This window comes from Oryzias melastigma, linkage group LG13, assembly GCF_002922805.2.
Source record: "Oryzias melastigma strain HK-1 linkage group LG13, ASM292280v2, whole genome shotgun sequence".
In the NCBI taxonomy this organism is placed as follows: domain Eukaryota; kingdom Metazoa; phylum Chordata; class Actinopteri; order Beloniformes; family Adrianichthyidae; genus Oryzias; species Oryzias melastigma.
The window spans coordinates 14,927,436-14,951,140 of NC_050524.1; the positions used below are offsets into that span (position 1 = coordinate 14,927,436).

Genomic DNA, 23,705 nt, shown 5'->3' on the forward strand with positions numbered 1-23,705 from the left:
GAAAACATATAAAGACAGCTTTACAGACAATAACTTTTAAATAAAATTAATAGAAATATGTGTGTCTGTCATCCATATATTTAAAAATTAAAATTGTTTACTTTAAGAGTAAAAAAGAAAACAGAGAAAATGTAGAACTCAACCAAAAAAAAAGTCAGTTGTGATTTAATTATCTCTTTGGATTTTCTGATTAACCCTAAAATTATTAACTGAAGCTCTGTGAAAGGGTCTGAAGACAAAAAAAAGCAAGGAAGAACTGTTGAACAGTTTAATAAATAAGAAGAAATATTAACATTTTTAAAAATCTGTTTAAAAGATTGGAAAGCCCCGAGTCTGCATGAATATACAAGCTGGGCTAAAATAAAGCAAACATGTAGTGGTCAAAACATACTTCTTCAGACAATCGCTTACTTTATTTCTATAAAATAATGCTGATTTAAGCAGAATTAAAAAAAAAATCCTAGAAATGTTAATGGTAAAAGACAATTTACGGACAACGGCTTTGATTAGCTAAAGTTGTTTTTTAAATTATATATTTGCAACATTATTACAAATATTTTTAGTTTTTTGTCTGACAATTTTAGCGAATTGTTTTTATTTATTTATTTATTTATTTTTACCGCAATGAGACTTTAATTTCACATTGATGGTGGATGTGTAGCTTTTTATGATTCCTTTAATTGTTTTACCAAAAATACAGTAAAATACTAAATCACATTATTTTGAAGAGTTTTTTTTCACATAAGTCTAAATTAATTGGTTAAAAACAGCTTTTAGTCATTTTTCTCTCACATTTAGAAAATTAAATCGTTTCATTTTGCTTCAGCTTCTCAAAATTTCTAATAAAATGCAGAAAGTCAGAGTGCATCATGAACCCACATTCACGTCTTTAGAAATAAACAAATATTTAAACTAGGGCTGTGAACATTACACACTTAGATCAAGTCAAATGAATGTGTTGATATTAATTAACGCAACTAAATCAACATCTTTGTTTTCTTGGAGTAAAACTGCTGACAAAAGTATTTAGACTTCTTCTAATCTGACTGTTGATGTGTTTTTACACTCAAATTTCTAGGTTAACACTTGATAAATTAATAAAATTTCAGACAATAAAAATGAAGGAAAAATTTCTCTTTTTGTTCAAAAGCCGCATATTTTCATAAAATATACCAAGTAAAGCATTCGATTCAATTCAAATCAAATATTGTGATTTTTAGTAATCAATCACAACAAAAATGTGTGATTAATCTGATATATATATATATATATACATATATATATATATATTAGTAAGTTGACAGCCTTAGTTAAAAATAAATGTTCTAAATTTACAGTTTTATGTGTGATTTTGCAGATAACGGGTAGTCGGCAAATTCTGCATAAAAAAAAAAGTTAATTGCGATTAATAGCGAGCAATTTTTTCCCCAGTTTACGATTAATTAGTTAAATTTTTTTAATGGATTCCCGGCCCTAATTTTAACATTGAACGTTTATTGCTCAAAAACTGTCTTTCCAAAACAAGCGAATTCAAGTGACCGACTCATTAAAGTGGATCATCACAAATTGACACCACTAAAACAACATGAATGTAGTGGAATCAATGCAAACATCCATGAATCTCTCATGTTTTTTGCTTCAGTATCCATTATAAACATCTCCTCATTTGCATTTTTGGGCGAGAAACTGCTGCTACATGGCAGAGGTTAAAGTATGAAGGGAGAAAATCTGCCGGGCGGTGTTATGAAGCCATTTTGCTCTTATCTTGTTATGTTGCACAGTCGTTGTAAGCTGTCGGGAATCACTTTTTTGATAAGATACCAAGGTGAAGAGCTCCCAAGTGGCCAACCAGGGTTTTTCTGACAGAAAAAAAAAATGCGTCCACACTCCCTTAGTAGCTTACATGGGTCTCTGTTGGTTGCCAAGCAACTGTTCCTGTCCCAGAAGTAATCTAGCTCATAAATAATAGTGCTTAGTTTATTGTCCATGTTTCTCACAACACATTTTAGTAACAAAAAAAGGAAATGGTAAAACATTTTAGAAAAGATGAGTTTTTGTTTTTATGTTAAAATCCTAAAAAAAACCTTGTTTTTCTAGGACATAGTTTCTGCAGAGCGACACAGTTCCCCTCTGAGTTGTGGATGGGACTGTTGGCGACACTTCCCACCATCCCTTTGTTTACACTATCTCCCACTAGCTCAAGAGTTTGATTCCCCAGTAATCAGGAACACATTTTCAGTCTGAATACACACAAGCGGACCCTGGTCCAGGACCAGGAACCACCCAGACCCATCTTTTGAGGTGGTTTCGATTTGTTTCCACATAGACTTCAAATGGAGCTTCATTTTTGTTATATATTTCCTCCATCATCAGAAAAAGTCATCAAAACTTTGAACAGGAACCAATTTAACTTCACTGCCTTCATGTTAACCGATGTATTTTATGAACATAAAGTTAGTAGAAACATGAAAACGACATCAGTTTACGTTGCTTTCACGACTAAATGAAAGCTCACCTTGAACATTGGGGTCATCTCTTTCCTTCATTAACCTTTAAGCCTACATTAGTTCTCTTGTGGCAGGATTTATTGTCTCAGGCTGAAACCACACATCATATTTAGTTTTCACATTCACCACACAATGGCTCCCTATAATTATAACAACATGTCTACATCGGTCTGGGAGCCATAAGCGTCAGCTGCTTCGTCCTCGCTAACTTTGGGTCAATTGCTGCCATTTCACTTTTCAACACAAAGCCATTTTTCATTTTTTCTTCATCTCCGACTTGCTTTCTGCCTCTCCCTGTAAATGTATTACCACTCCTTTGTGTGCTCTACTTATTGATTGTCTAGAGTCCAGATGCTGGTTTTCAAAGATACACAATCCTTCAAACATTAATGACAGTCAGGGACACCGTGAGAGGACGGCCAATGACAAAGCGATAACGCTGATCACATTTTAACCACAGAATGAAGGGGGGAAGTTTTGACTCAAGGAAGTTAGCATTCCCCCAACGATTCATTAGGGCTGCAACTAATGAGTATGAAAGAAGGAAGGCATAGTTTTTTTTTCCTGTCGCCCGAACAGTTTAGGATGCAGCAAAAAGAATCTCATATGAATAAAAAAAAAAAAAAGCCTGTCTGAACAAAGTTTTACCATCAACATAATTGATTATGAGGGTAAATTCATGCAGCTTGTGATGGAATTTCACATTTATTTGCAGCTTTCATGTGGGTGCAGTTTGGGAAAACTGAGAGTGAGACTGTTAGATGATGAATGAGGCCTTTGAAGCAGTTGGGGGGAATTCATCTACGCTGGATTATTTAAATATTTCTGGGTGATGGAGATACACACTAGTGTTTGTTTGTCAAACAAATGGAGGGACAGTGATGCTGTTCACCTTGACATGTTTGGACCGCTGGGCTGCAGGCTTCCTCAGAGGGTTTCATGGCCGTCATGCAGAGCCACCATCGTCTGCTTGTGAGGGGCGTGGCCTGCCGTACAAACCTGTCAGGTCTATCTCACTGACCATGCAGAGATGAAGAGACTTAAAGGCTATCACCTACTTGGGATGCTGGTCTAACCAGGCGGAGTGGGCGTGGCCTGTCGGACAAACCTGACAGGTTTATCCAACAGGCCACGTCGATCACCCACGGCTGATAGTGACCCGTCAGGACGGGCGTAAAAAACCTCTGAGGAAGACTGCAAGCCAGCGGTCAAAACGAAGTAAACTACATCCTTTTCCATCCATTTGTCTGAAAAATAAAAAGGAAAAAAGACGTAGATATAAGGAATAAGATTGTTGTCAGAATGGTACATTTTAGAGTACCATTACTTTGCAACTGCCCTTGTCTTCCCACAATCCCTTAATAATAGTCAGTTTTATCTAACATTACGACATAGACTCTTCTCCAATGATCTTCACACACGACTGGCTCAAAATTTTGACTCAAGTGTCATGAATTACACTGAAAAGTGTCAGTTTTTATTATCATTTCCATTAATCTATTTTGTGTCGTATGAAGTTGAATTGATGACATAAAACACAAAAAAAGTTTGGAGCAAAATTTTAAAGATGTAAAGGGTCTATACCAGGGAAGTGCAAACTTTTTGACTCGTGGGCCACAAAGGGTTCTGAAATTTGACAGAAGGACCAGACCAGGAGCAGATTTGTGGCGTGCTTTGGTAATTCATCTTGTAAAAGAAAGAAAAAATCCGGGATCTGAAAAAAAAAACCTTAATTAATCTTAAAAAATTACCTTAAAAGTGCCATTTTCACCAATGGGTCAATGTCCGTCAGGGAAAGACAAAAACTCAGAGAAAATGTTGCGTTCATGTAGTGTTGGAATAATTGGAAAAATGACTGTCGGACTTGGAAATCAAACATGAATATTGGAAAGACAACAAATCTTCAAACACTACATGAATGCAAAATAACTTTCTGTGCCTGAACAAAGGTGGGTTTATTTGTAGTGCGCCATCTGTGGGGTGAAAACCTGAACTACAAGGAAAGTAAAACATTAACATTGGGATTCAAAATCATTTATTCCAGTTTGACAGGCCAGATTTAATACAGGCCGCATATGGACCCCGTGCCGTAGTTTGCCCACCAGTGGCGTATAACATGCAAAATCAAGTTTTTGAGCTTTTAGGTGTATTATAATGTTCATTCCTCACTATTCCTCAGTATTTTGATCAGTTCACGCATTTCTGAGTAATCCTCTAAAAACCTGCGCTCTAAGCAGCAGCTCCTCCCATATCCACGAAAACGAGCAGGTTCTCACAAGATGATGTCACAAAGTGAGAAGAGCCCCTTGCAGGACAAGTCTGCACTGCCAACCCCAGGTTAACACAAACACCTTATCTCTGCGCAGCAAAAAGTAGGAAGCTCCTCAGAGGAAGTAGTAGCGGTAGGAAGCTGTGTTTTTTCCAGGTAGGAAAAAACCCACAAAGATAACTCATGTTTCATAAATAAATTGTTCTTTATTTGTGCCAAAGATAATATATGATCAAATATATGGATATAGTTTACTCTCAAAGCCTTAAGAAAAGCATGGTATAGGCCCTTAAAACAACATAACAAAGTATATAGACAGACTTTGACAATGTAACTGCTATACACTCTCTACAGGAAGTGAAACTGAATCTCATCTTGGGTACCTCATTACCTTACTGGCACGGTAATAGCCTCTTCTGGGAACTTTCTCTTCCTCATCCAACAGGATGTAAGACAGTTTCAGTCTTAAGCTACATTCACACCACCCTAAGTAATGTCCACTCAACCACTACAGACCACTTTCAATAAAAAGTTTAAATAAACGCACATTTAAGGCTTCTGCGTTCAAAACTCTTGCGTTCATGCTTTTACAGCAGTTTTAGGGCTCTAGGGCTCTAGGGCTCTGCCATTAAGTGCATGTTGAAAGTTAATGTTGACCAATCAGGGACTCTGATTTGGTAGTGATGTTTGGATGACGTCCCCTGTAATTCACAGAACGTTTGAAAATTGATTGTGGAGGAGAAATTAATCATTTTAATGGCTTGAAATCAAATGACACCAAGTCTTATGACTGTAATAGATTCACACCGATTCCACATTTTGTACCACGCCTCTTCCAGTTCATCCGCTAGTATCGAGTCGCTGCAGTCCAGTGTGAGCACCACATGCTAAACGCGTGTCACATGTCCGGTGTGAACGTAACATTAAACTGTCACTTTAAAAGCTTCTTGCTTTCTTCTAACAAACAAAGTTCCAATCTAAATCCAAGTCCGAATGCTGGAGACCATAACTGAGATGCTGCTCAAGATTTAAGAAGACAGAAGGTAATTGAGGTGATTTATCTCCAACTGAAAGAGTTATCTCCCCGGCTTTGTCCTCCATTATCTCTCCATGTGTACTTAGCCTTTGGCATGAATGTCACATCACATTGACCTCTCTTTTATATGGATACTATTTTGTGCCGTGTAAAAGCCCTATCTTCACAGGTCAGACAGTCCAAGCGAGATGTGAGGCACGAGGAAATTAAACGTGATAAGGGAGAAAAGCGAAGACGGCTGAGGAGGAACAAAGAGAGCCGGGGAGCGTGCACACTCTTAAATTCTGGTAAGGGAGCTTTGGCTAGCAAAGATCCAATGGTAGAAGAGCATTCAGCCAAAACAATAAGACTACAAATAGTAACACTGGCAAGATACAATTAAAGCGAGCATCTGCAGTTCTGCTAGTAGTATCTGAGCCAGAAGAAATGTAAGTGTACAAATTCTGATATAAGAGACAAAACTGTTAAAGAAGCCATTTTTACTTTTATTTTAAACTTCTAAAAGGCTCTCCCTAGCCCAATGTTCTTTAATCGTGCTTTTATCTACAGTTTTTCAAGCGAGCATACAAAATAAATACATAAAAAATAGACTAAATAACCCCTTTTCTGTTTTTTATAGTGATATGTGAACAAACCAAGTCTATGATTTGTCGACTACAGTGTTGAGATTATGTTTTACCTCAGAAAACAAATGTTTCTACAAAGTCAAAGAGGAAGCTTTTCACTCAGAGGTGTTGGTTTGTGCAGACCTGTGAACACTAAACCAGGCAGCTTATCTCCAACGGTTTTAATGGAGAAGAGGAAGTTGCATTAAAAGCACTTGGGTCGATCTTTTTTATTATCATAGTGTGCTGTCACTGCTCAGGTTTCCCCTCAGAGTTCAAACACTTAATGGGCTTAAGTATATTTATTTTCTGCATTCAGAAGTGAAACGAAGGTGGTGGGTCTTAAACTTTTGAAGCATTAAAGTCATTTTAAGCTAAGGATAATTAACAACTTTTCTCAGTTGAATTATAGTTTGAGCCTTTGCAATTCCCTTCAAGTTTAAATACAAACACTTAAAAGACAGGTGACCTTCCAAGGTATCCTCCATGTTTGATTACAGCCCTCTTTTTGATTAATGGTATTGATTTTTTCTAAACAAAGTGGATCTGATAAAAGGAGCTAAACTAAGGAAACGGCATCTTTCTAAATCATCCTAAATCATAAAGCAAGACACTAGAACCTCAGATCAGAGACCATTATCTCCCACAAACACCCTCATCCTGGGGGTGGGGGGAATGCTGGCCCTTGCTTTCACCCTATGCTGAACTCCCAACAGGGCTAACTGGTATCCTGAGGTCCCATAGGGGTGCTTCAGTAACACCTCTGGGGGCATTGGTGGGGTTGGCTGTCACAGTCCTTTCACCTTGAGCCTTGGAATGGGCCTTTGGTGCTTTTGCACCCTTCTGGTGTCAGTGGGGGCAGCTTCTGTGGTGATCTCCATGGTAAATTCTGAGTGTCTGGTATTCTAATAGGATCTTCTGAACACCAGAACATGGCATTAACTCATCTCCTTTTGTCAAGCCCTCACTGAACCTGACTTTGTGAGGTGTGTTGCTTAGCTTCCAACAGGAAGCAGTAGCCGTAGGCCACATTTCATCAGGTGTGCCTATTGGCTGTAGTGAGACTCTTGCTCTATTATTTATTTTTATTTTTATTTTTTGGAAGGATGGTGAATCTGAGCACCCACCTGATGTTTATAAATGGCACACGACCCCATTTGGGACAACCTACAGTCTGTACATAGCTACTTACGTTTTACAGTGATATGTTTTTGAGACCATCAAATAGTCGTGTTTAAAAGTCTGTTATCTCAGCATTTTATGTACACAGTTTCCTCTGGTCACTTCCTTCTACACAATTGGCAAAGCAACTCATTAACTAAATGAGGAAGCTTTGGCTGCTGGAGGATGTGAGATAAAGCAGTGGAGGCTTGGAACATTCCTGAGGTGGTGTTCCATCTGCCAACAATTGCACCATCAGACAGCTGTGAGCTCCAGTTAAACTTTGATCAAGCCAACCCAAAAGAGACAAGGTCTGGCCAATGTTGACATTGCATCATTGACACAAAGACCATCCTGTTGCATACATACAGTAGATCCATCTCTACCCAATTTGTTTTAAAAGATATAAGTTTATCAAACCAGTATGACCCAGGGCTGATTGGTTAGTTCTCTCGTCTCACAGCAAGAAGGCCCTGGTTCAGATCCTGAATGGAACCTCTCTTACATGTTTTCTCCTGGAACTCAAGCTTCTTCCCTCAGCTTCATAGGTTGATTGATTAGTCTGAACTTGTCCGTTGGTGTGACTGCAACCCAGTGGGGATAAAATGGACGGATGGATGGATGGATGGAGAGGGAAGATCCTTGTGCAAGCTACACTATACTGTATTAATAAAAGTATTGGCTCACCTGCCTTGACTCACATATGAACTGAAGTGCCAGTTCAATATTATGTCGGTCCACCTTTTACAGTTATTACAGCTTCAACTCTTCTGGGAAGGCTGTCCACAAGGTCAAGGAGCGTATTTTTAGGAATTTTAGACCATTCTTCCAAAAGCGCATTGGTCAGCTCACACACTGATGTTGGTGGAGAAGGCCTGGCTCTCAGTCTCCACTCTAATTCCTTCCAAAGGTGTTCTATGGGGTTCAGGTCAGGACTCTGTGAAGGTCAATCCAGTTCATCCACACCAGACTCTGTCATCTGTTTCTTCATGGAGCTTGCTTTGTGCACTGGTGCACAGTCGTGCTGGAAGAGGAAGGGCCAAACTGTTCCCACAAGGTTGGGAGCATGGAATCGTCCAAAATGTTTAGGTTTCCTGAAGCGTTCAAAGTTCCTTTCACTGGAAGTAAGGGGCCTGAAAAACAAGCCCACACCATGATTCCTCCACCAAATTTCAAACTCGGCACAATGTAATCTGAAATGTACTGTTCTCCTGCAACCTCCAAACCCAGACTGGTCCATCAGATTGGCAGATAGAAAAGTGCATCACTCCAGAGAAGACGTCTCCACTGCTCTAGAGTCCAGTGGTGGCGTGCTTTACACCACAGCATCCGACGCTTTGCATTGCACTTGGTGATGTGTGGCTTGGATGCAGCTGCTCGGCCATGGAAACCCGTTCCATGAAGCTCTCTGTATACTGTATTTGGGTTAATCTGAAGGTCACATGAAGGTTGGAGCTCTGTAGCAATTACACAGAAAGTCGACGACTTCTTTACACTATGAGTTTCAGCATCATCCAACCCCTCTCCATCAGTTTTCGTGGTCGACCACTTGGTGGTTGAGTTGCTGTTGTTCCCAAACTCTTCAATTTCGTTATGATAATAGCAGACAGTTGACTGTGGAATATTTAGGAAATTTCACGACTGGATTTGTTGCATATGGGGCATCCTATGACGGCGAACACACTGGAATTCACTGAGCTCCTGAGAGCGGAACATTCTTTCACAAATGTTTGTAAAAACATTGATTTTACACACCTGCAGCCAGGCCAAGTGATTAGGACACCTGATTGTGATAGTTTGGATGGGTGAGCCAATACTTTTGTTAATATAGTGTATGTGGCAGAGAGCGAGAAGACAATCCACAAACATTTGTGTTGGTGGTGTACTTATTAATATGTGCCTGGAAGTAGGTAGGAATTAGCAGATAGGTGGTCAGCAGAGAATCAGTAAACACATGAACAAAGGAGTAGAGAAGGTAGTGGGCTCATGAAGTTGTCCATGTAGGTGGTGGCTGAAGAGAAATGATATGATTATGAAACCAATAAACAGAGTCGAAAAACAAGAGATTTCAAGCATCATGATGCCTCATATTGAGTTTTGGAGGACTTGACAAAAACACGAAAATCCCAAATCCTATTGGAGGAGAAACCCTTGACTAAGCCTTCATTATCCTGTGAGCACGATGTCTGGAGAGAAAATAAGTGATGCTGTAGCCACCTACACATCACAAACAAGTCGCAACACCTCTTTTGGCAAAACATGACTCCTGTTTTTATGTGAAAAAGCAAATGATGAGAGCTGGATTTAAGATGGAATCTTACAAGAGAAAGCCCTTGTGTTAAAAGAGGGAGAGAAGACAAGTGACGGGTCGGGGAGGAGACGAGGTGGTGGAAGAGAAGAAGCAGTTGTGAAGCTGCAGCAGAAACAGAGGAGATTTGTGTCACCGCAGGGGAGGGAAACAGTGAGAATTCTCTCATAATACACCAAGTAAGACAGGATTTATGTGAGGATAAACACCCAAACTCAAGTTGAGTGGAGCTGTAAATGCAATAGAGCAGTGAGAAAAGCAGAAATCTTCGCTGGAAATCAAATAACCACTTCAGAAATGTTATGATTAAACATCAGCTCTTCGGGTCAGGGCTGGCAGTCCAGTCGGAAATAAAAGATGCTCTTTCGAAGGCAGTCAAGTGGGTCGTGACTAATAAGAATTATTCTTTTAAAGATGGAAAAGTGAACATCAAAGCATGAAAAGTGACCTCAGTAAAATAGGATGGCACAAGTACAAATAAAGGTTTGAACAATAAAAGCCACAACTGAAGCAGCATCTCTTCTATATAAATGCTCCAGCTTCCAGCTGAAATTAAAACCTCTTCAGAAGTTTAGTGTCAACGTGTAAATGGTCATTTAATTTGTTTATTTGTTCCATCTGAATCCTTTTAGACTTTACTGGATCCCCTTTTTGAATACAGTCCAGTCAGTAGCTCTTAGGAAGAAAGTCAAGTGGGTGGAGACTAATAAGAATTTTTTTTTTAAAGATGGAAGAGTGAACATCAAAGCGTTGAAAAGTGACCTGGCTTTTAGCTGAAATTAAGACCTCTTCAGAAGTTTAGAGTCAGTGATCTCTATGGTTGTACATTTTCCTTTTCTTTCTTATGTACTATTGTTTTTATCATTTGTGCTGCCCTATGACAAACTGGCGACCTGTCCAGGGAGCACCCTGCCTTCACCAAACAGTAGCTGGATTAGGCTCCGGCAACCCAGAAACCCCAAAAGGGCGTTAGCGGTTTCAGAAAGTGAATGGATGAATCATTTGTGCTCCAGAAAATCCTTATTTGTTAAATTGTTCTGAGTATACAAATGACTCATAGCACTTCTCACAACTTTCAGTGCAGATGCCAAAGAGCAATCCCAGTCTCTTCATTCATTTAATTAAATTTGTGATTCAAACAGGTTTTACTTAAACATAAAAAAGAGACAACTCAAGAAAAGTTGTGGTAAACTACTTCTCCTTGTGAATTTAGATGTACTGTAATGTAATAGCCAGGAGAAAATCCCTCAGAGGCGTTAAAGAGTGCAGTAAAGCCTGCCTTCATAATTGAACTCAAAGTGCAGTGGTCCTTAGCTGAAAGTATCCAAAAGCTATTGACCTTCAGCCTCATTCTTTTTCTTTATTCCTCACAGTAAGTGTCGCCAACTTACTCTAACCAAAACATAAATCAATACAGAATAAAAATCAATCTCGTTTTTGTTACCAGGGGAAAATAAAGAAGAAAGAATATTTGTCGGTAGCCTTTAGCATGAATTTTCCGCCGCTGTGCCTTTGGCCTTCATCAGGAAAGCAATCTTTTGGGTTATGCTTTCAGACAACTGACTCTGAAGTTGACATTTTATATCAGATGTGTTGAAATGTATTCAATTATAATGCTGTTTTATTAAAAAAATAAAATAAAAAAGAGAATGAACTAAACTGAAACCTGAACATGTATCCAAGCTGCAGACTGATGTGGAGTCACATGCGCAGCACGTTTGTATCTCAAAGGTGACACCTTGCCTCTTTGCCGCTCTGATCCGAGTGTTACAGCTATGCTCGGGGGAGTTCAATCTGATGTTCTGAGACAGCAAGCAGATCAATGCTTTCTCGGTTAGGTGGGAGGCCCTGGATCAGGTGGAGGAAAAGGGATCAGCGGTGTTTCTGAGGTGATTAAAATAAACGGTGTGAAAGCAGGGATCAGGATCCAGACATAAATGAGGGAGGGAGGAAAGAAAAGGCCAATTGAATATTGAAATTAGAAACAGTTTAAGAGTATCGAGAAAACAGGAGCTGATGTGAAGGTATGAAAGCAAAAAAAAAAGAGAGAAGCAGAGGAGACTGAAAGGATCAGAAGGTTAAAGAAATCAGTTTTCATGGACATCCACAAATATAATTAACCATTATTTCTTTTCAACAAAGATTCTTTTTTATTTAACACAGGAGAATCAACCACGACCATCACAATTCTTTTGCCTCAAACAATAAAACATCCGACCTCATGTTTAATTTTCTTTTGCCTTTTCATTAAGAGTTTTCGTGGCTCTTGAGAACATTTTTGTCCTTCAACACCAATTGCTGAATCCAAGCACATTGTAGGATATTATCATCTAAATTTCCTTCACAGTTTAGTCTTATTGACTGTTATGTTCCCTTAATATAATTTTTAACACAAAACATTTTGGTTCTTTGCCATTAAATAATTGTACAAAACCAAGTACATATGGAGGAAACACAAAATCAAGAAACACTAATAATTGTATGGTTGGCAGCCACTGAACATCACCTGCATCAAGGATGGCGCATGTATAATCCCACAGATGGTGACTAAATTATTCAAAATCCTCAATCATCCACAAAGGGTTTCAAAAGTTGGTATAGAATGAAAATGATTCTTTTGAAACTCCACAAAATTGAGGCAATTCCAATGCTAATTCATGGCTAAATTATCCATTTGGTTCGGTTCAACTCTGATTCTATTTAGTTAATTTTGATCACTCATTTGAAAGAATAATTTTTAAGCCTAAAGTAATAAGAGATTAAGTCCATTATCATCACAGTGTATTTAAGATGTTTTCCTTTAGAATTGCCGATCAAACTCCAAAGCAGTCACAAAGCAAAGACAAATAGACGGAGCCTTACTTTCATCTGGGTTTGGTGAGGCGAGGATGGCACTGTGCTTCCTCTTCACCTCTTCAACTTTTTCTGCCAGAGACTCGATGAAACTCCGGATCTCTTCCACCTGTCAGGAGAGAAACCCAGAGGCGCTTTAGACGTGTGCAGAACTCCAGCAGGAAACACCTGAGATTAGCCAAACAAATAAAAAATCTGATGAAGAAAAGGACGGAAAAACAGCATTTTCTGCTAAAGTTAATGTGTGACTGCTGACAGCTGAGGTGGGTTTAAAATACAGGGTATTTTAAAGGTTAAAATCAATATTATATTAACCTTTATAGGTTATGAGCAGCGTGCTTTATAATAGATCAACAAAAGGAGCTTAACACGGTCAAAAGGTTAGCAAAATAAAGTCCCAATAGTTGTCACAAACCTGAGTGTGTGACATTTGTCCTCCTCTTCATTTTTTATGGCTTTATTGTGACCTAACCATGGTTTTAAACTAAAAATGTCTAGTTTTACTATTTTAAAAAGTGTTGTGAGTTTTACTGTTTTTCTCTTTATGTTTGTATTGAAAAGTATAGAAAAGAAAATAGCTGCTAAAAGTTTGAAAACATTGTTAATGGTAAATTGGCAAAAGAAATACTTCAAACACTTCAAGATTTCTGAAAAAAAGCTAAAAAATATGCCTGAAAAAATATATTTTTTAAAACAATTTGGCAAAAAATGTATCAATAAAAAAACCTAAAAATGAAAAACTGCTTCCAAGTAATTAAAGTAAATGAAAAAGGAAATTTAAAAAGTATTTTATTTTAAAGTGCTAGTGCTTTGCTAAACACCTTTAAATGATTTATAACCCTCAATTTTGTGATTTTGCAACACATCTTTGTATTGTTTGTGACACACAAGGAAATAAGGGAAAACAGTTTGTTAAACACAGAATTTTTTTTTACTTTGCTGCTTCTAAATTCAGGTTTTGCTACTAAGAAACATGATAAAAAAGCAACAATTTCTTGAACGCCTCACAAAAAAACCTCTTCTGCTAATGTTACTCATTTAAATGTTCCTTTGACCTCAGCATCATCTGCCAACAAGTTTGGGTCTGACATTCCAACCAATCACCTGCCTCATCACCAGCTGTGCCGCCTAGGGATCCTGCCAACAGCTGGATGAGCAGCAGGTCACATCTGTCAGCGACTTCATCAATCTGAGCTTTCAGCTCAGGCTGTCGTCGTGCTCATCATTTTCTCCTCCTTTTTTGCACCTGCTCAGCACAGACTCCATTTACTGTCCACCTCGACGTTTTAGCTCAAACTCACAGTATTCTTGAGCTGTCCTCCCCAAAGCACGGGTCATTATTCACAAATTATCTCCTTAATTATTTCCTAAATTAATCTTTGTCTTTTTTTTCATAAGATAATTGGCTTTGGGAGACCACTTTGGGGAAAATGAATAATAGAGGTGAGATGTATGTGAATTGTTTTGGGCACAGATTAAAAAGTTAGAACGGTAATGGAGAAAAGCAACAAACAGCAAATGTTATCACTTAGTTTTTTTAATTTAATTTTTCAATTAGGAGCCAGTTCTATCAGGACAAACAACAAGCCTTTAAATCCAAACCCTTTCAATCAGATATTTAGCCTCACGCTTTGTAAAAAATAAAAATCCACCAGCTGCTACCACAGATTGGAAAGAAAAGTTTTTCAGCTTTTATTCATTTTGTGTCATTCCAGGGTAGAAGTCACATTTAGAACGAAATATAGGAAAACTGAAGAGCTGGAGGACACAGTGAGACTTCTTCTTGCTTTTGCAGACTTCGTTATTGCGTCACCAAATGAAAAAGGCTGGGAGCACAAGGCGAACCCTGTGAGACAATATGAGAGGAACAGGCTGATGTAATGATGCATACACAAACAAATAAGTACAGATGAGGCCCACATGCTTGGGTTACAGTTATGAAACTTTGATTTCCTGCTCCAATACATTTTGAGGAAAATGTGGTGGTTAAGTTCATTAAAAACTATTTTTTTCTTAAATATGTTTTTGTCAGGTATTCAAGATTAAAATATGCAAAAAACAATTATAACACACAAACTTTAGATGATGATTTGTCATTTTATGCATACTTTTGTCGCCTTGTTTCTTGTTAAAGTAAAGGGGGAAACTGTTTTTGTCTGTTTTAGCTTTGTGGGATAATGAAAAGTCTAAGTGAAGCCCAAAATAAAACCTCCAATACACCAAAAATACATTCAGTTACAGAAATGTAAAAACATTTCTAAATGGTAATATAGTAATGTGTAATAGTAATAAATGAAAGTGAAAAAATGTACATTTGCAGAACTTTGACAGCACACTTTGGCTGCAGTTTATACTTTGAGTCTCTATTACTCCTGCATTAATATTTCATCCCTGCATCTTTTAATAACAGTTGGAGCTTCCTCCAATACATTTTAAACGTCCCAAAAGGGTTAAGGTCTGGACTCACTTTTGTGCCACTTTTAATATTAAAAACCCCTGCATGCTGCTGTCATCATCGTCTCAGGATACGCCAGAGCAATAAGAGAAGTAAAAACTAATTTCATAGGTAGCTGAGCTCATTTTTAGAAGGAAATTTCAACTATTCTGTTTATTTTTCTGCTTCTCGGTGCTGACTGATAGTTTTCATTTAAAACATTTTCTAATTTGAACCTAGGAGGCAATGTTGTCCGTCATTAGGAGGAAAACATTTTTATTGTTTTTTTTTTAAATCAAGTCAATCTGTATTTTTATATCCTATTTTTTATTTTATTTTTTTTTTAGAATGAAGCTCATAATAAATAAAAACGGCTATCCAGCCGTGCCATTTTGAGCCAAATGCCAGCTCAGACGAGGAAAACAAAGATGTTAAAGGTTCTATTTGTCTGAGGATGCATTAGAAATGTCGCGAAGGAAGCCATGCTTTTCAAACAGCGAGTTTTTTTATCTGCTCCTGATCCAACAAAATTTGAATACAGAAATACTCCGAAATTCTGTTTTAATCTTAAACTATTTTATATATGTATGTCCTCCATTATGAGAAAAATGCTACAACAACATGTTAAAAACACTAAAAACATGATTTTCATTGGTGTGAGTCTTTTATTGGAACTTAGTTTTGTCTTATGTCAAATCTAATAAGATTTTTAAAGTAGAAACTAGACACTTATACTTGGTGGAATTTAATGTTTTAGCAGTGAACCCATGGAGGTAAACATTAGGCTGAAAAGAAAAGAAAATCCTGTAACTGGTTACGTCCAAGTCACACTTTAGTGCCACAAATATTTAGGAAATGACAGAGTTCAATCTGACATTGTCCACTAAGAAGCTCACATGTTGATTTTTAACAGCAGGTGATGGTTCCATAGCAACTTTTATATTTTCTGAATTACATGAATGTGGCTAAAAAAATTGAAATCCACAACTCAATGTTTGTTTTATGTTAATGTACCAGCTGAGATGAGAGCAGCTATTTTCTTGACTGTTTTTCTTCTTTAATCTTGCCTTCCGCCTTCCACATATTGCTCTCGTTTCAGAATCTGTCTCCTTCAGAGAGCCTTCAGCTTGTAGCTTTTGTCTTCACTCTCAGGCGATAAGTGTTTCGACACCTTTCAGACAAACTCTGCGCCATTCCAGCTCAATCCTCAGATGAAGAACGGTGAAATCACATACAAAAACTGGTGTGTGTGTGAAGTTGAGGTGTGAAGGATTGTCAGAAAAGAAATGAGAGCAACTGGATGTGAGAAAGGAAGAGCCAGGATGATCCCCGAGAAATGACAAAAGTCTATTTATTGCTTTTTATGCTTTAACCTGAAAAACCACTTTAGTGTTAAAAGGTAAGGTTGAGTTAATTTATTAAAGATTATATGCATAATGCAAAAATGTCATGTATTTACAGTTATACATTTTCCTTAATGTACATAACAACAAATATGTAATTCCAAGCAAAATATCAGAGAAGTTAAAAGTAACTTTTACAGTGTGCATGAGAATAGGATTTGTTTTTCCACAAAAATATTGTGATTATTTCTTTGATTTGATGCCAGAATATCTCAAAGTTGACATGGCAACATGAATTGTTGAAACTTTAAAGAGGACACCTGTTTTTACAAAAAATGAACTTCAGCTTGCTTTAAATAGAAGAATATCAGCATGTGCTCGGGTTTTTTAAGATGAGTTGCTCTTCACAGCTGGAGAGCACAGCCAACAATCCCAAACTAACTTCCAAGTTTTAGAAAGAAAAAGAGATGTTGCTGTAAAATGAATTTTCTCCCTCCCTTAAAGGGCCCACTCCATGCTTTTCTTTAGCTTTTCAGAGTAAACTATATCAATAAATATGATTATATACACTGAAGAACAAATTGTTTATAAAATACGAGTTATTCTCGAGTTTTTTTCCTAAAAAAAAATCCTAATTTGGGTCAGTTAGGTCTATATGACATGTCAAAAATCTAAACATAAATTAATGAATTAGTCAAGTTAAAGTTACTACTATAAAGTTTCTAAAACTATTTTCGGGCACTACATACAAAACACATACTGAAACATAAAACTTGTATTATATAATGAGTCATACAGCTTCTAACAAATAAAAAAATAGATTTTCCACAGAAAATGTAATCGTTTTCCTTTCTTTTCTTGTTTATTTTTTCCCTCTATTTCCTTGACTATTTTTGATTCATCATGAAACTGTCGATACGGTTTCTCACCAACTTCTATTAGAAATTGTGTTTTGCATGATAAAAAAGGAACTGTTGGACTTCAACAACCATGGCAACCTTTTACTTAATTATCAAAAACCATTTTAAACACTGCTAAGCCTAAACACGACATGCCAGCATGTTTCTCCTATGGACACAGGGATTTTAATTGATGCACCTGCAGCTCCGTGAGTGATGGTTTAGTCTCTTTGGTGATTTGTTTGTTGTCTTTGAAAATTCTCATATCAAAGTACTGTTTGTCAGACCTGCTTCATAACTAACAAACGGTGCTACGTAGCATTCAACAGCATAGAATCAGCCTTTGAAGCACCACTTTATGTAGCGTATCAAAGACATCAAAGATTTTGCTTTAAAAAAAAATCACATACAAAGGAATTTTACTGGCAAATGTTAAATAAAAAAACATACAGGTGAATGTGGCAAATAGATAACACTCTTAAAGTCTAATTAAATCTCAATAACTATACTTTTTTTTTATTCGCTTTAGGAGATGAGCTTCAATAAAAAGCCTTTAAAGGACACTTCACTCCACAGCAAACGATGACACAAATATAGCGGGCTTACGTCCAAATGACTGATTCACAGCAGGCTCCAGTCTCTCAGGAGACACCAACTGCAAGTACACTTAAGCGAGGTCTCCCTCTGAAAGCCATAATGTTGTTCAGTTTGTTTGTTTCTGCATTTGCACGAGAAAATACACTCTTATACGCAGGTGCACTGGAACACAGGCTTTCTGCATGGAATATCTGCAATACATCAACTGCATTATTGAGCCTGACTATTCAGAGCTGCCCATTGAAAATGGTAGTGTGATATGCTGAATCCATAAAGGCCTTTCCAAATGAAATATAACATAGCGATCAATGTCACAAACACAAGAGCAGCTGGAGTTATATATCATATCACTGTTCTCTAGAGAAGAGGGTTAGCTTTCGATTTGTCACAGCCCCCCCGAAGGGAGCAAGATTATTTTCAATATCAGAGGAGAATGATATCCAGTAAGATTGTTTTGTAATGAATTCATACAGGCCACTTGGTAACTAATTAATGCTACAGTCACAAATACAATGATGTGCAGAATCTCCAGGATTAGCTGATGCTGCCCAATTCTTTTTTTTTTTAATCGTTGGCGTGGTCATGAATGTAGACAGTGGCAGTTAGTTGCAACTCAGATTTTAAGCACACATTATAATCCATGATCCTGAGTTTTTAGGTCTGGTCGCGAGTTCTACGTACATATCAGGTGTTTATTGATCACTCGCTGACAGTTCAACCGGTTAATCATTTTCACACTGAATCGTAGCAACTCAGCACGGTGACCAATCGGAGACTAGGAATTGGTGGTGATGTGTGGGTGGCGTCTGCTTCAAAACACAGAACTGTTGTAAACACGATCACGAAGGAGACATTAATAATTGCGGTTTGTGCCTGATCGGATTAATATGACCCCAAGACGGACATTGATAGGATCAGAGCTGTGAAAACAAAAGGTCTGGAGCAAGATCTGCTGGATTTGCACCGCTTTGACTTTGAAGACGGAGCCTCTTCCTATTGTAGGCGGCGGACGAGGAATAATAAACAGAAAATACACAAAAGAAGAAGAATCTTCTCCCTGTCGCGAGCTGCGTGTGTGGCACTGGTCCAGTGTGAACACCAACAGATGGGTGTGTGTTCATAAAACCGTGTAAAGCGCGTTCTTGAATGCACCACATGCGGCAGGTGTAAAAGCAGGACAAAACATAAGTTTGTATCGGTCTTCTTCTATGGTTACGGAAGGGCTATACCGCCTCCAAACTTTTCTGTTGTGCTTTGCAATCCTAATGACTTTGTGGCTGATGGTTATCATACTCATTTAAATGACAAAAAAAAGATAATAAAACGACACATTGACAATACCAACTTGTCGTGGACTATTTTTTTATAGATTGTTTTGTATGCTGTTTTATAGTTTTTTTTCAATGTTCTCGACTAATCATTGAATCATTGACAGCTCTAGTCTATACTCGGGTCTCGGAGTCGCTGTGGTGCCATCAACTCCATGATGAGTTTTGAGCAGCATCGATGTTGTCTCCCAATTTGGACCCACAGTGGCCGAAATCACCAGATTTATGTCAACTCAACACTGGTACCCTGGCCCATGTTAACAGCCCTCATTGAGTGGCCGCGGTGCTACTGTACGATTTCTAACAATCAGACGGTAAATGCCGTATATTTGTAAAGTGCTTTTCTACCTTCCTCGAAAACCCAAAGTACTTTACAGACACAGTCCCTTTCACCTACGCTCTAACACATTCAAACACTGCCGAATTCTGGCACCAACCTTCCACCAGAGGCAATGTGGGGTTCAGTCTTTCCCAAGGATACTTTGACACATGAGTTTGTAAGGTAGGAATCGAACCTGCAACCTTCAGATCAGAGGTCAACCGCCCTACAATTGCACTACAGCTGCCCCTATTTGCGGTAACATTGGGACGGCAGCATAGACACAGGGGGGTGTCTGAAATCGGCCGATTATCAGACAATTTTGAGAACCTTGGAGACCCTCCAACCAGTTCATTATTGCACTGCTGCCCTCCTGCCACCCACCTGTGGCTGGACTGCCACCATATGACCTCCAAAAGTACCCGGGCGGCCACTAACCAAAGTTAAAAAATCGTTAAGTCGCCGTAGAATTTAAACTTTTTCCTAAAACCTCAGTGGTCCCCATGTAGTATGTAAAAATCCGACTGCCACCTCCCAATTACAAATGCTGCATATTTGCTGAAAAACTTGTTGCATGTAGGTGACCACACAGAGGGGTTTTGGTATATGTGACCGTAATCTAAGAGAAAAAAGAAGTACCTGCTCAAAGAATTCATCCATAAAGCCTTTGTCCATTCCCACAGCGACTTCATCTTCTTCCTCTGTCGTCTCCTTCCCCTAAACAAAGACAAAGTTGCACAACTTCAGGACAAATATCAAAGATTGAATAGATACGTGAAACATGTTAAATAAGAAAAACATAAGGTGCGATAATGTCTGCATCTGACAGCATTGGACTGGATCATGTACAGCTTAGATTAATTCAATATGCAATGAAGCAGGATCAAGACTCAGCCCACCTTTTCAGCCTTCAGCTGATGAGTAACAAGGAGCACCTAATGACGCTCCTAATTAGAACCACAGCTTGAGAGATTAGCAAGTTATTATTTAATTATGGCCTGGGGGTAGACGGAGTCTTGAGCTCCCCTTTGGCATACAGACAGGTTTGGGTGGGTTCTTCATCTCAGGCATCATAGAAAGGCATATAAATGCAATATTTTCCAGCCTGACTCTTTTTTTCTGGGTCACATGGTTCCCAACATGTCAACAGAGGGCCTTTGCCAAAGTCGGCAGAGATATTTTGCATGACCCAGAGCAAAAATAATTACCCGTCAAGGGAAAAGTTTGACTGTAGAGAGGGAAATGTTTAAAACTGCTCATGGATGTGTTTACCGCATGGCTATTCTATTATCTGAATGAGTTTTTCTGTTTAAATTTGAGTGTTTTTTATTCAAAAAGTCTAAAAGAAACATAGTTTTCTCAATAAACCTTTTGTTGGGTGTCAAAGGAATAGAAATGACATAAAATGAAAATCCAACAGTTTCCTTGAAAGACATCAAAGCTGTTTTGTTTGAATCAGCTTAAAAAAAATTACAGATCTTATTAATAAAAGTGTCCTTCAAATCGAAGCTTATTTTGTATTTCAAAATAAAATGAAAAAGAAAAACACTCTGAAAAGCTGAACTGAGTATCTTCAGTTAATTTGGACTCTACAAAATAATAATACACATCTACAAGATCTACAACATTTGCAGTACTAAATCATGCATGGTTTTAAGGATGAAAGCAATACAAGAAATCAAAATTCATAAGTATCAAGCCAATGATTCATTCCGAAATAAATACTTATTTCTAATCACATATCGGCTATTACACTGCATTAGCAGGGGTCTCATGTGGATTCATCTCATTCATCTAGCTGCTGTCAGAATAATTCAGTTTCCCATTAGGGCTTTATGAGATCCATTTGCTTATCAATGTTGTTCTGACAGGGTGCAGTTTTCATCTTCAACAGCCCAAAGTGCCTGCTCAAGCTTGGAAGGAACATGCAGTACAGCGGGGACAAAGTCTCCAGTTTTTGATCAATTCTTGAACATAAGCAACCTTTTTTATTTTATCAAGTCCACATAAATATTTCAAGTAGTGCCCGTCTATAATATGGGCATTTTTGTGACAGAACGAGACGTAGTAAATTAAAAATTGTTTCTAAAATGACCTTGTGACTCAAAGATTTGCATCAGAGATGCAGGTTGCAGAGTCCCCTACACTTAAAAACACTTTAAGCCATTAAGTCCAGTCACAGATCCATCTGAGCGCTGCATTTAGAGGCAGTCAGATAAAATCGCTCGGATAAAGACGCTAATGATGACTGCATTATGAGGACGAGCAGCCAGAGACTTTAGCTTTAACCAAGGAGGGTAAGAAATATTTAATGGAGGTCTGTTTGGTTGTTACTTAGACAATAGTTCACCAAAATAAAGACTTGTACTTGCAGCATTTTTATATTAAATATGATATCTGAAGTGGCTCAAAAAGGGAATTAAAAGACTCAACTTATACTTGTACTATCATGAGTGTCTCTTTTTCTTTTTATTTTTTTACATTTTTATTTTAAATATATATATATATATAGTATTTTATCTGTGGCATCTTTGTGGAAAATGGACCATGAGTCTGTAATAAAGTATCTACTAAAGCCCGCTAACTTGATGCTAACATATAATGGAATTTCCCATATAACGGCTAATGCTAACGCTCGGTTAACCTAAACCTAAATTCCTGACTAAATTTACAGCTTTATTTACTCATTGCCATGAATTTTCCAAACTTTTTGAAGGAAACATTTTTAAAGTAACCCTTTGTGGTCTAAAGCACCGTTTTTGCTCATTCTTTACATTTACTTCTGGAAAAAAGTGTAATGCTATAGCGCTAGCTCCATCTAGTGGCCAAACTGAAACACCCTCCAGGAGAGGCAGAACAATGTTTACAATGTTAATGATCTGAGCATTTTTGTTGGACCTCTTGAGAAACCATGTAACAATGTATCCGACTAACAATCTAATTATTTCACTAATACATTGTATGGTATGTGAACTGTATCAGATTAATATAAATATCTTCACAACGTATAGCATAAACAAATCTGTCTAAATATATAAACTGTCTAAACTCAAAATTTTATTGAATTGAGTGGATCGAAAAAAATCGAAAGAAAAAAAAATTCAATCAAATCAATTCTGGGAATTATTATCTATACTAGTCCTGACCGGAATGGAGTGGAGCAAGGAGCTTATTTATTGCCATTGAAGGTTCTACATCACAGCTACAAGCTTTTTTGGACACACACTGAATACAAGAAATACTCAGAAATGCAGTTTTCAAGCTTAATTTCATAAGTCTTCCATGATTAGAAAAATGCTGCAAGAACCTGTTAAAAACACCAACAACACACGTTTCTCTGGAGTAAGTATTTCAATAAATGCAAGACAAAGATAATCCATTGCATACAAACCTGGTGTAATTAACTATAACCAAACTCTGAAAACAACTCAGTCAGCCAAAAACTAACAAGTATATAGCACAAATCAGGTTGACTGTGAGGTTAAAACTCACTAAAATTGAAGGCATGATCATCGAGATGCAAACCAGAACTTTTGAAGTCACAATGGCAGCTCTGTTCAAAGTAATAACATAAGTGATTATAGATACTCATAGAGAACGACCTCCTGTTCAGAAGAAAAGCTGCAGCTTTCAGCACTTTATATCAAAGAGTAACATAAGGACACTTTGTGATCTCAAATACGGGGATTATTTAAAAAGAATAAATAATCGTGCAATCACAATACAGCAAAGTCTACGTACCATGTCGCCATGGGAACAAACAAAGATAGTTAACGATGGATAAAAATTCCTAATTACATTTTTAGGTTTGGTCCTGATTTGCCTGCAAACCACTTTGATACTTTTAATGCTCCAGCTAAGAGAGCACAAATGAGAAAATTGGTTCATCTATTAGCAGTTTTCACAGAAAACACTCAGCAAACAACAATCATTTCAGCTGGATAAAACATGGAGTCATTTGAATTCGATTACAGGACGGTGTTTAGCCTAAATGCATGTTTGGAGCATCGTGTGCAAACGTTTTTACCTGAAACAATGAAAATTAA

General features: G+C 37.7%; 1 protein-coding gene across 7 annotated transcripts in view; it reads right to left on the minus strand.

The window, feature by feature from the left end:
- Nucleotides 1-23,705, minus strand: part of stx1a (syntaxin 1A (brain)) — a 75,005-nt gene that overhangs the window by 32,441 nt on the left and 18,859 nt on the right. For all 7 annotated transcript variants that reach the window (XR_002919794.2, XR_004948902.1, XM_036214813.1 and 4 more), the window contains exons 2-3: nt 20,299-20,376; nt 12,749-12,848 (exon numbers count right to left, since the gene is read on the minus strand). Coding sequence is in view for 5 of the 7 variants with exons in the window: in XM_036214813.1 (XP_036070706.1) it covers nt 12,749-12,848; nt 20,299-20,376 (178 nt within the window). In the remaining 2 variants the exon portion in view is untranslated. The remainder of the gene's footprint in view (nt 1-12,748; nt 12,849-20,298; nt 20,377-23,705) is intronic.